The sequence below is a fragment of the Ictidomys tridecemlineatus genome, chromosome 2, assembly GCF_052094955.1.
Source record: "Ictidomys tridecemlineatus isolate mIctTri1 chromosome 2, mIctTri1.hap1, whole genome shotgun sequence".
Lineage (NCBI taxonomy): Eukaryota > Metazoa > Chordata > Mammalia > Rodentia > Sciuridae > Ictidomys > Ictidomys tridecemlineatus.
The window spans coordinates 48,862,202-48,875,271 of NC_135478.1; the positions used below are offsets into that span (position 1 = coordinate 48,862,202).

Here is a 13,070-nt window from a genome sequence, read left to right on the forward strand (position 1 = left end):
GAGCGGGGACCTTTGCTGGAGCTGTAGGTAGGCACACATGCAATCGCCAGTTTAACCAAACAGAAAAGAACAACAATACTCAGTGCCTCCAGGAAGAGAAGCAAGGCAAAGGTGCTAACCGTCTCCCTGCACGTCTGCCATGCTGTGAGGGAAGAAGTCTGCCAACTTTGTGAATAGGTCTGGACAGGTCACTGTCATTCTTGATTGTGTTCTGCTCTATAACCAAACGCCATTGACCACTTGCAGTATGCTGTGTGGCCCCACATCTTCCCACCATGCCTGTGTCAAGAGCATCCTCTGTAGGTACTAGGAAACTGACACCATCAGGACCCAGTGGCCTGCCTTTTGCTGTTTCTGGCTAGATCAAGATCAAATACCTACTGAGTTTGTGATCCTCAATTGGCCCACAAATGGCAGTAGCAAACTTGTAGAGTCAGCCTGGGCTGGGGTTCTTTCTGTCTATACAAAGTGAAATAGATTCTAAGGCTGTATATAAATACTACGTTTTACGTAAAACAATTCAGCATTTGTGGAAGACTTTTTTTTAGGTGCTGGGGATTGAACTCAGGGTTACTTTACCTCTAAGCTATATCCGCAGTCCTTTTCATCTTTTATTTTGAAACAAGGCCTCACTAAGTTGCCAAAGCTATGCAACTTGCAATCCTCCTCCCTCAGCCTCTTGAGTTGCCAGGATTGCAGTCATTGCCCAGCCTCAGGAAGACTCTTGGTGTACTGGTGTAGAATCCAGGGCCTCACATGTGCTAGGCAAGTGTTCTACCACTGAACTACAAGCCTAGCCCACAAAGAAGTTTTATTTTATTTAAATTGTGAAGATAATTTCCCATTTGAGAAAAAGAAATATGACATTTAGGTTAAATTGTCCTTTAATTGCTCATTTAGTTTAAGATAAATTATTCTTGTTAATGGAGCAGAAATTGGCCTTAATCAAAGGCATAGTGGAAAGTTTTTCTGTCTGTCAGTCTCCTTTTTTGAAGATAATAGCTCTAATTTATTTTTAAAATAAAAACACAATTTACCAGTTCAACCCAGAGGCTCTATAATTTACTTACTCTTCCTTATACACTCAGCCTTGGTTACCACTCACGAGTGTTCACACTTGACCTTTCCGACCGCTATGTCAAAAGTCTCATTAATGGATCTGAACAAAGCTGTCCAAGCTAAAACTGATCCAGGAACAAAACACAAACAAGCTCATGGCCAGCATTCTCAGATAGGAAAACCAGAAAATAAGAGGCAGTTATGGGGCTTTCTGGGAAATAAAAGATCTCTTATTTCTGTACACTGAGATTATGTAAATTATGTGGAGATGGACATTATTTCTACTTCTTACATAAAGGAATTAGAGGAGGAAATCACAAAATTGTAAGAATAGTTCTTAAAATATTTGGAACTTTACAGTGTTTTCTTGGCATCATGCCAGCTATACATAGGCACTTAGACTGTGCAGATCCTGATGCCTCAGCAGGTCCCTCAGGGTTTGTTCCTCCAGATGTGACATTTCCTTTGCTGCTTTTCCTCACCTCCCTTTCCAATCATGGGACTGTTATTCTCCCTAGCAAGTAAAGAGTGACAAGATCTTTCATTATAAAGATCAATAGATCCACATATAATTTTTATTTTATTGTAGAAGCATGGCTAGGAAGGAAACACAGCTAATTATGAGATGAATCATTTAACAAGCTGGGAAAAGAAATCCCTTATGTAGTGATTGACAAGCCACCAGATTTCCACAAAATAGATTTCTATGTAATTTCAACTTTGACTTATTTTCTCCTAGATCTAAAGAACCTCCCTAGTCAGGATTGGTGTATGAACTGAGTAGCAGGGCCTTGCAAAGATCAGTTACTCACCTAAAGATGCCTCTCCAGCATCTCCCCTCACCCCATCAATCACTTCCATCCACTAGACTCTTCCTATTGGCACATTGTAGGGACCTTGGATTTTGCTCTGTATTAAATGGAGAGTCACTGGAAGATTTTCAGGAGGTGTAGTGATTGGCTCAGGTTTTCCTAGTTCTCACTGGCTCCTCTGATGACACTAGACTAGAGGAGGACAAGGGCCAGGAGGTATTAGGAGAATGGTGGGTGGCCGTTATTTTTCTCTCTGTGATTCCATTTGTCATTACTGACCTCCTTGTTTCCTTGGCCCCAACCACACGGCTCTCCTTGTGGTCTCAGGCCCTCTGCCTGGAATGTTCCTCCAGACACCTGCATACCTTCTTCTTCCCTTCTTCAGCTGTTTGCTCACGTATCCCCATCTCACTGAAGCCTTCCCACCCTTACTATTGAAAATTATACCCCCTCCAACCACTAGCCCTCACTACCCTCTTCACTGCCTTGATTTCTCCTTTGCACTGATCAGCATCTGGCCTGTAGGTATTTATCTCATTGATTATGCCTGGCCTCCTGGTCTGTGCAGACTGAGCTTCATGAGGGATCTTGTCTACTGTCATATTATTACTGGATGCACAAGATCCCACCCACGTAGGAGCAGACTAGGCCATAATGTTCTCTGCTCCAGAAATATTCAGAGTCGGATTGGTAGGAAAATAGGTTTTATTCAAATCCAGCTTTGAAGAAAGATGGAAGAAACTTCATTGTTTCAACAGTTCCATCTCTGAAAAGCTCTGGGACAAGGAAAGGTTTTAAGGGGGGAAGGGGTAGATTAGGACAAAGATAGGATTCCCACAGCTTCTACCTCCTTCTTAGTTCTAAAAGCAGTATCACAGGTATTTCACTGGTTCATGGAGCCTCCTTATACCCAAAGGAGCCACTCTCCTTGGACCACTATCTTTATCTTCCTAATTTCAGGAGATTGGGAAGGGGAGGCTTCCAAATTCAGTTTGTTTCATCACCTAAAGCTGAGCCTGGCTCAAGTGGGTATTCGTAGATGTCTGAAGCAAGCCTTGGCCCGGCTGTTTCCTGGCAGTGGGGTTCAGGGCACGTCACAAGCCAAGAGAACAGAGCATACTTGCAGAGAGTAAGCACATTGTCACTCAACTGTGCATCCATATAGGTCTCCCTACAGCTCAGTCTCCTATGTCAGAGGCCTTTCAATGAAACAGATTATGTTCTGCCTTGCAAGGCCAGGCACACATACCCACAGTCAGTATTTTCTCTAGGGTCCAAGTCCCAACCAGCTCTAAAGATGAGTCACTTGGATTAAAAAAAGAAAAGAAAAATCCCTGATTCTGTCATAGGAAAACAGGGAGCTGAAACTCTAAATCTTGGTTCTTGTGTTCTGACAAAAGAAAACTTCAAGTCAGACACCAAAAAATATGCAAGACAGTTTTATTGTAAGTAAAGTTTTATTGAGGTAAAAGTAAAAGCAAGGCAAGGCTCAAGCAGAGAGAGTGGGCCACCTCTAAGCAAGAGGAATGACAAAGGAGCCAATGCTGTATCTAAACTAACTGTTTGATGCTTCTCAGGTGTCCAACCCTCCTTCACATCAGGCGGTAGAGGTTTTGACCTTAGTTGGTCCTCTGTGGAACTGTCGTGGTGGCCATCCTATTTAGAGGGGCTTCGTCTACAAGTCAATCCCATGTTAATATGGGCTCTGGGGTCAGTAGCTGGTCAGAAGTTATCTTAGTACCCCTGTGCTACTAAAGGAATCCTCCTTCCTACACAAATGGAGACACCTATGGCCATAATTCCTAGCGTCACATCAACCTCAATGGACCCTGTCAAGAGTTAGTCCCATTAATCCTTTTAACATATTTTCCAGTTAGCTCCTTTACTTTTGTTTATTTTCTATAAATTAACTACCACCCAATGCTTTCTCAGAAATTAGTTTAAAGGAGACCCTAAAATAATTAAAAGAATGCTTGTGGCCTTACCATGCATTTCTCTGTTCATTGCTGTCTACTACCCAACAACTTCATAACACCTTATTCCCAGGGAGCCTTATACCCTAATTTGCCTGTACATACTGTCCTGAGCTAGCACCTGCCATTTTAAAACTAAATACCCGCTTCTGCTGCCTGATCAGCCCTTCAAAGTCTTTGCCCCAATCTGGTTTGGTTTTTCCCAATACCCTGTGTATGATTCTGCTGCCAAGTACCATGTGATAACAGTCTGGGGGCTGTCCGAGTTCCTTAAGTCCTGCTGATAGGTAATAGATGTAAATGGAGGGAATGTGAGGTTAAGGGGATAATTCTATAAACTGGGCCTACTGTCCTGACCCCCACTTGCCTTCTTTTAAATAGCAACTTCCCTATAAGTGAATGGTATCTAGTATATTTCTTAGCAAATAACCTGTTATCTGCAGGAAAAATACAAGGCCAAAAAGCTCCTCCCTGCCAATAAGAATACAAGTTACCCTGAAAAGATTTTTGTGACTTTTATGCAGATCAGATTAAGGAATTCAGGGAGATGATGATAGTAGAAGCAAGCCCCCTAACCATAAAATCTGTAAGAACAAGTTCAAATTGTAATGGTCAGTGTGGGCCAAAGTGACCCATGGTTGCCTTGGATTTTTAGCATGTCTCCCCTCCATGGGGTAAGACCCTATACAGTGGGACTTGGAAATCCGATGCAATCCTGTTGTCAGTCGAAAGTCAAGAATTTGGCCTGAGACCCCCAATAAAACTGGAAGGCAGGAGGCACACACCATCCCTCTCCTCTCTGGGAGGGCCCATTCTCTCCCATGAGCGTGTCTCCTTTTTCCCTTGCCTAACCTTTCTAATAAACTCACGCATGCTATGTCTGAAATCTTTCTGGTGTTATCACAAGAACCAAACCACAGTAGCTACCTCAGTTCTGTGGTGGGCCCTTGCTCTGTAACACTGCCATTTTAAAACTAAATACCCCCTTCTGCTGCCTGATCAGCCCTTCAAAGTCTTTGCTCCAACCTGGTTTGGTTTTTCCCAAGACAATGCCAAGCACAGAGGGGAAACCAGCCTTACAGCCTTGGTTAAAATATCTCCTGGTTCACCAGTTGTGAGACAGACTGAAATTAAGGGAAACTTCCTGATAAGTTGTTTTCTACATCCTGTCTTTCCTTATACCAAGAGTAAAGGCTAACGGGCTGCCCATGCCACCTGCCTGGCCCAGAGGATAGCAAGGAAACTGAGAGTGGGGATGACCCCTGCCCCACCTGACCCCACTGACAGTTCTCGGTCCCATAACTGCATCTGCATATGTATATTTCCTGCCTGTTGTCCCACTTCACAGCCTCCTCTGCAAATCTGATGCAGCCTCTTCCCTTATAAAAGATTTCCTGGCCTTCAGTTTTCCTGAAAATAGAAATTTGAAACATAAAGTAGTTTCTTCTATCTTCCTTCAAAGCTGGCTTTGAATAAAACCTATCTTTAAAAAATTATCAGTACATAGTGGGATTCATTACATATTCCTACACACACAACATGATCTGGGCAGTTTCATTCCCTAGTACCCTCCTCTTTCCCTCCTCTCCTCCCTTCCCTGGTCTCCTTCTTCTACTCCACTCGTCTGCCTTCTATTTTCATGAGATTCCCTCCTTTTTTTTTCTCTGGAGCTTCCACATATGAGAGAAAACATACCTATTTTCCTGCAAGTTCGGCTCTGAGTATTTATGAAGTACAAGTGGTTATATTTCTGCCCAGTGACATTTAGGGTAAGCAAAGGGTTGCGCCTGTTTTTATTGTAATTATTCATTCTGTCCTGCCTCATTAAACTTGCCAACATTCAAGTAGGAATACCTGCTTAAATCTGCAGAGCCTCTTCTAATTGACCTACTTTTGTTCCTGCGCAGATGATTGCCACTTACAGCTTTCCTGCCAGGCTCCTTCTATAAATAATATAGATCTTATGTTCTCAAAATAAAAAGGAATATGGTATCTTGTTCATTCAGTTTACTTATTTTATTGGATTGCAAGTTTCTTAGATTTAAATGCTCTGTTTGGACTGGGGTTGTGGCGCAGTGGTAGAGCACTTGCCTAATACGTGGGATGTGCTGGGTTCAATCTTCAGCACCACATATAAATAAATAAATAAGATAAAGATTAAATAAATAAGATAAAGATTAAATAAATAAATGTTCTATGTTCATGAATCTTTGGTACAGAACTCTCTGTTGAGATCAGAAGGTCCTGTACTTGCCACTATTAGCCCCAGGAACTCCTAATGTGCCACCAATTGAGACTGGCTCATTGACCTCTACCCCAGTCTCAATTTCCACACATCTTAAATCATTGACTTATACTTTGGAAATATTATCAACATAACTTTGAAGAGGTACTTTTGGGGTCAGAAAACATGGACCAGTCACAGTTCAGAGTCCCTAGGGATACCCAGCCACAGTGACTGGGTGGCAGGTGACCACAAGAGACAGTCATGGAGAGGGGAGGATCAGTTTCAGACCCACTGAGAAGCAGCGGGGAGCTCTGACTGCATGGAGCACAGTGGTCGATGGCACTGACCTCGGTGGTGAGGAATGAGACCCATGGTGCATGGTTTACTGAGGGGATTGGTCTGAAGGCACCTCCCTCATCTGCCTTGCTCCAGTGCAGAACTCAACAGTTTGTTTATTTCCCCCACTCCAGTGCTTTAAGGGAAAAGTCATGGGCTTGGACATTTACCCCAGGTACCACAGACTGGAGAGCCCCTGGAGCAAGCAGCACCTGTAGCCCACCTGTTGGGGCTAGCAGCATATAATAAAGAAAGCCTCTGGAGTGAATACAGCTTTGCCACATATCTTTAGCCAGCCCAGTCTGCAGAAAACACAGGACAGGGCTCAACCTACATACAATACCAACCAGTTTTGTGGGAGCAAAGGGGAATCACAACAGGCCCAACTATGACTCTCCCTGTTCCCATATGTGGTAAATTCCAGTATTTCAGGACCCGCAAAGAAGATGGACTTGTTTTTCTTTCCTTGTTATTTTCCTTTTCTTACTTTTATTTAATTCTATTTACTTTTTTTTTCTTTTGAGACAGGGTCTCACTAAGTTGCTTAGGGCCTCACTATATTGGTGAGGCTGGCCTCGAACTTATAATCCTCCTGCTTCAGCCACTCAAGTTGCTGGGATTACAGGCTTGCACCACCATGCCCAGTTTCTTTTATTCTTTAATTGGGCTTAAAACAAAATCTTTCACATTCTTCTCCTGCTCTTTCTTGTTTTCCTTTTTTAAAATAATTCTGCGTCTTTCTTTGTCCCCTTTCCCTACCCCCTATTTTAAAAATTTGTTTTATCAGTACTACTTTTACCTTCATTAAATTTTAATTTTTTAGTTTATTCCATATTCTTTTTATCATTTTCTATTGTTATTGGTGATGTAGCTGTTGGTATTAAGTGGTTTTTACTGTATTCCTACATCTGTTCATCTTTGTGTTGTCATTGTGAGTGAAGTTTGTCTTCTCCTCTCTGGTACTGGAGATGGAGCCCCCAGAAGAAGGCTACTCACTAAGAAGACCCTCATATAAAAGTGAAGGAGATATTCATCTCAACAAATGTTCAAATCTCAATGTAGAAACACAAGAAATGTGAGGGGAAAGCAACATGACTCTTCCAATGTTCATAACTCTTCACTAATTGAATCCAAAGGTACTGAAATAGATGAAATGCTACACAAAGAAATCAAAAGAGTAATTTTTTAAATGATCAATGACTTCAAGGGGAATATAAATAAATAATGGACTAAGAAAAACAATACAGAATTCAAAAGAGTTAATACCATAGAGATTCTGAAAAAAGAATCAAACAGAAATCACAGAAATGAAAAGCTTAATAAGTCCAATAAAAACCTCCATTGAAAGCCTCACCAATTGACTAGATCAAGCAGAAGAAAGAATACCAGGACTTGAAGACAAAGTTGATGAATTATCCTATTCAGGCAGTAATAAAGAAAAAGAAGAAGAAATTATGAACAGACTATTCAAGACTTATGGTCCACAATTAAGACACCAAACCTACAAATTGGTTTAGAGGTAGAAGCCAGTGTGTAGGTTTAAGGAACAGAAAACCTATTTAGTGAAATTATAGCAGAAAATTTCCCAAACCTTGGAGAATATATGAATATCCAGGTACAGGAGGCATTCAAAACCCTCAATAGAAATAACTAGAAAAGGACCTCTCCATGACAATATTAACTGCCCCAGGTACAGAACAAAGAATATTGAAAACTGTAATAGAAGTGCCAAGTCACTTATAAAGTCAAACAGATCAGAATAACAGCATATTTCTCAGCAGAAACTAAAGGCCAGGAGGATATGGTATTATGTATTTCAAGTCCTGAAATAAAATAACAGCTAATCTAATTACTGTATTCAGCAAAGTTATCTTTCAGAATTTAAGATGAAATAAAGGCCTTCCAAGATAAATATGAACTGAAGGAATTCATGACCACTAAAACCATCACTACAGAAGATACTTAAAGGAATCCTATACTCAAAAGAAGAAGCAAGACAAATACAATCACAAGCACACAGGAAAAAATAAGTCACTAGAAGAGTAGACAAGCAAATGAGAATTAAACATGATTATCTCAGTAAAAAATCATGCATTTTTGAAGCCACCGGAGCCCAATTTCCTGGCTTATGAGGTCCTAAGCGAACAGGCCACTTTCCTAGGGCAGTAAGAAGCCACTCAAGATTCACATCCAGACCTGAGTGACTCCCAAGCCTGTCTGCCTCCCCAAAACAGTAGTTGCCATTTATCGAACACTGGTCCTGTGTGCGGTAGTTTGTTTGTTTGTTTGTTTTCTATTTTGGAACCAGGGATTGAACCCAGGGGCACTTAACCACTGAGCCACATCCCCAGCCCTTTTTTTTTTTTCCCTAATATTTTATTTAGAGACAGGGTGTCACTGAGTTGCTTACGGCCTCGCTAAGTTGCTGAGGCTGGCTTTGAATTTGAAATTCTCCTGTCTCAGCCTCCAGAGCCACTAGGATTATAGGCATGCACCACTGTGCCTGGCAAATTTATTTATAATATTATAATCTAATCTTAAAAAGTCCTGTAGTGGATATTTCTGTACAAAAGTGAAATATATTTTGTATTTTTGTCACATGCTATTGTATATGTATTTATGCCATGTACTAGTAGTTTTATTATCAAAATTCATTGTATCAAATTGCAAAAAAAAAAATAGAACCTACCATATGACCAGCTATAGCAATAAAAGTCAGCATGCAATAGAGACCTGCAAACCCCTGTTTATGTGGTACCATACACAATAGCCAGGTACAGAATCAGCCCAGATGCCCATCAAGAGACAGAGGGATAAAGAAGAGGCCATATGTATGTGTGTGTGTGTGTGTGTGTGTGTGTGTGTGTATACACACAATGGAGTATTGTCCAGCCATAAAGAAGGAGATCATCATGTTAAACAAAATAAACCAGACTCAGACAAGTATCATGTTTCCTCTCATATGTGGAATCTAGAAAAAAAGACAAGAAAGTAGAAGAGGACCATTAAGGAAAGGGACCAGGAGGAGGGGAGGGGGTGGGGCAAAGGATAATAGGGAGTACATTATATATATATATATATGTATGAATATTTCACAAACCCATTTTGTGTATATATATATATATGTATGTATGAATATTTCACAAACCCATTTTGTATAATTGATATGCATTAATATAATAGAAATTAGGGTTGGGGTTGTGGCTCAGCAGTAGATCGCTCACCTAGCATATGCGAGGCCCTGGGTTCAATCCTCAACACCACATAAAAATAAATAAATACAATAAAAAGGTATTCTGTCCAACTACTACTAAAAAATAAATATTTAAAAAAAATTTTAAATAGAAATTAATGGAAAATGTGAAAGAAAGAAGAAGTAGCCATTCCTATTCTTGGAGACTCAAGGGAGGGATACACAGATGTGTCATTCACTTCTAGTCTTTGATGGTAGGAACCACAAAGTGGAGTTTACATTCTAGAAAAGCCCACTTTATCTTCTAGGAAATTCTACATTATCACTGCAAATAGGATTTTATTTCCAAAAGAGTATTGCTTTTGAGCAAGAGATTTAGAGTCACAGAGATGAAGGTTGAGAAAGTGAAATGTGTGATGGCATTTCTCAAGTGCGAGAAGGAAACAATGCTGTGCTTTGATTAGGAGGCTGCTTTTGTAACAGAGAATGTAAGTGGCATTTAAGTGGAAGTCTGCAGTTTCTTGGTCACAAACAATGTGGTGATTTTTTTAATTGATTTTTTAAAAAATAAATAACAGCGGAATGCATTACAATTCTTATTACACATATATAGCATAATTTTTCATATCTCTGATTGTATATAAAGTGTATTCACACCAATGCATGTCTTCATACATGTACTTTGGATAATGATGACCAATCACATTCCACCATCCTTGCTAACCACCCTGCCCCCTTTCTTCCCCTCCCACCCCTCTGCCCTATCTAGAGTTTGTCTATTCCTCCCATGAAAGTTTTCCATTGTATTCATTATTGCTCTAAGAAAGGCAGGGAAAGCAGAGCTGTATTGTTAGGATCATCATGACAAACACAGCTAATGTAGATGTTGGACCTATAGTGCATTTGTGTGCACAGAGAGCAGGAGGAGTGTAAAATATATCATGAAATTATATCTGATAAACAGAATAATTACTCTTGCCTAAAATTTAAGTGCACAGCCAAGAAAGTGAATAGTGATGCATTACATCCTTGCTGAATACTGGGTAAGAAAATCATGGTGAACGTCGAGTCTGTTGTGGAAATATTCTAAAAAGAGATGATTATTGTCACAGTGAGCCATTTTAAACATAGCTTGCTTCATGTTTGGAAAGAAACATGCTCAACAAACATTGGATTCTTGGCGGATTCCTTACTCAGCTGTTTTTCCCTTGCCCCATTACATTCCAGATTTACAGCCTGTATCATGTCTGGAGCCAGCAGGAAGCCTGCTCTTTTCCTCTTCATCTGTTATGTCGCTGCCCTGGGAGTCCAGGCCGAGGAGTACTGTGTGGCTGACCATCAGGGGTCTCAATATTACATGGCAGCCGTGTATGAGCACCACTCAATCCTGAGTCCCGACCCTCTAGCTCTCACCACCCGCCAGCAGGCCTTGGAGCTCATGAACCAGAACCTCGACGTCTACGAACGGCAAGTGATGACTGCAGCCCAGAAGGCAAGAAACGCTCCTCGGTTATGACCCGGGCTCCTCTCATAGAACAGAACAAAGGGTGCTTTGACCCTCAAGCAGTGGCTGGGTGACCCTAGGCTTCCTATGACCTCTGTGAAAGTCAGTCCGGCAAGTAAGCCTGATTTGACTTAGGTGGCTAGAGTCTTGCTACTCGGAGAGTGGTCCGTGGTCCAGTAGCATCAGCAGCACTTGAGAACTTGTTAGAAATGCAGAATTTTAGGCCCCACCAAATCAGAATCTGCATTTTAGTAAGATCCTCAGGCGATGAGGCCCTTCAAGTTTGAGAAGCCCTGGGTTCAGTCACAGGTTCTCCATGTGGCCGTGGGCAGGAATCACTGGGCGAATTATAAACACTAGAGGTTCCTGGATCCCTAGGAATCCATTGTCCAGATGGTCCAGATGGAGTGTGATCCAGGCACTGGAATTTTTTTAAACAATCTCCCCGGGGGATTCTAATGTGCAGAAAAAAATTGAAAACCACTGAGCATGATGGGCACCACAGTTTGTGAGGCATTCACAGCTCACCTGAAAAAGTCACTGTCCAAAGAACTGCCATTTTTGCTGCCTGCAGATTATCTGGGGCTCACTTCATCTCTTATGTCAGACTGAACAGTCAGAGACCTTCGCCCAGACAGAGCTCACTCCAAGTCAAAGGGCAGGTCAGTGCCAGCCTTTGTAAAGGCTTCCTGCTTGGCCTCATTCCCCTCCTGCCAGGAAGCCTGAGGATGGAGGAGAGGTGCCCTGTAGGGCAGAGGGGAATGTCAGTGTCAGAAGTGAGCAATTCCCTTCTGGGAAACCCATAACCAGAGGAGATTGGGCTTTAACCCTGGACCAAGCCCTGCTGCTTCAGAAGGCCCTGCTCTGCCTCCAGGGAAGTTTAAGGTGAAGAAAATTCCATGGGCGTAAAAACTTCTCTGTTGTCATGGGTTTATAAAGGGCAGACCCGGTCCTGCTAAGAGGTCTTGCCCTGCAGGTCCCCTCTCTTTAAGCAGGTCAGGATGGCCTGGAAAGACATCTGTCACTTCATTTAAAAATTCTAACCTAGGGACTGGGGATGTGACTCAAGCGGTAGTGCACTCGCCTGGCATGAGTACAGCCCGGGTTCGATCCTCAGCACCACATACAAAGATGTTGTGTCTGCCAAACACTAAAATATAAATAAAATATTAAAACAAACAAAAAAAAGATTACAGATCAGGGCTGAGAATATAGCTTAGTCAGTAGAGTGCTTGTTTAAAAAAAAAAAAAATTCTAGCCTAGAGTACATATACCTAGAATACACAGAGACATATATACGTGTACATATCTGAAACTGATGCTGGAAGGGAGCTTCTGATGGGTGACGCACTGCTCTTTGTCCCAGCTGACTCTGGTTTCTCCTTGAACACCTTCAGGGGCCCAGAACTCACTGTTCGTAGGTCCACTTGTCCAGTGGTGGGAACTTCTGGATAGGCCTTTCTTTCAGTGAGCAGTTCTGTCCTGGAGCTAAAGAACAGAGCACAAATCCTGTACACAGTGCCATCTTCTTCACACTTGAGGCTGACTGCCCCGGCCCCTGCATGTCACCCCAAGGCTGTTAATCTCCAGTCCCATCCCAGTTCCTGGGGGCTTCCCTCTCCAGCCCTGTGCTCACAGCTGTGTGCTGCTCTCCAGGTGCTGGCTGATGGCGCAGGCTGCAGGCCACTCTCACCTCCCTCATTCCAGACCTTTTCCCCTGCAAACTTGGCAGTGATTTCTCTCTGTGGATTCACAGAGCTCTTGCTGTCAACTAAAACTCCTGTGCCCTTCTCTCACACAGACACATGTGCTGCCATTACTTCCTGTACTTAGGAAGCTGATTGAGCATAAGAGCAAGCCTTCACACTAATATCATTAAATGTCATCATTCTAGTCCAAAAGGTGATTTAGGGATCTTTACTGGACCTCCCACATATCAATTTCCTGCACATCATTCACACTTTTG

The 13,070-nt window shown here is 42.1% G+C and overlaps 1 protein-coding gene across 5 annotated transcripts in view; it reads left to right on the forward strand.

Moving 5' to 3' along the window:
- Btd (biotinidase) overlaps positions 1-13,070 on the forward strand; it is a 37,727-nt gene that overhangs the window by 16,651 nt on the left and 8,006 nt on the right. For all 5 annotated transcript variants that reach the window (XM_078038519.1, XM_078038518.1, XM_078038517.1 and 2 more), the window contains one exon: positions 10,828-11,092. In XM_078038519.1, coding sequence (XP_077894645.1) covers positions 10,844-11,092 — 249 coding nt within the window. In that variant the 5' untranslated portion in view covers positions 10,828-10,843. The remainder of the gene's footprint in view (positions 1-10,827; positions 11,093-13,070) is intronic.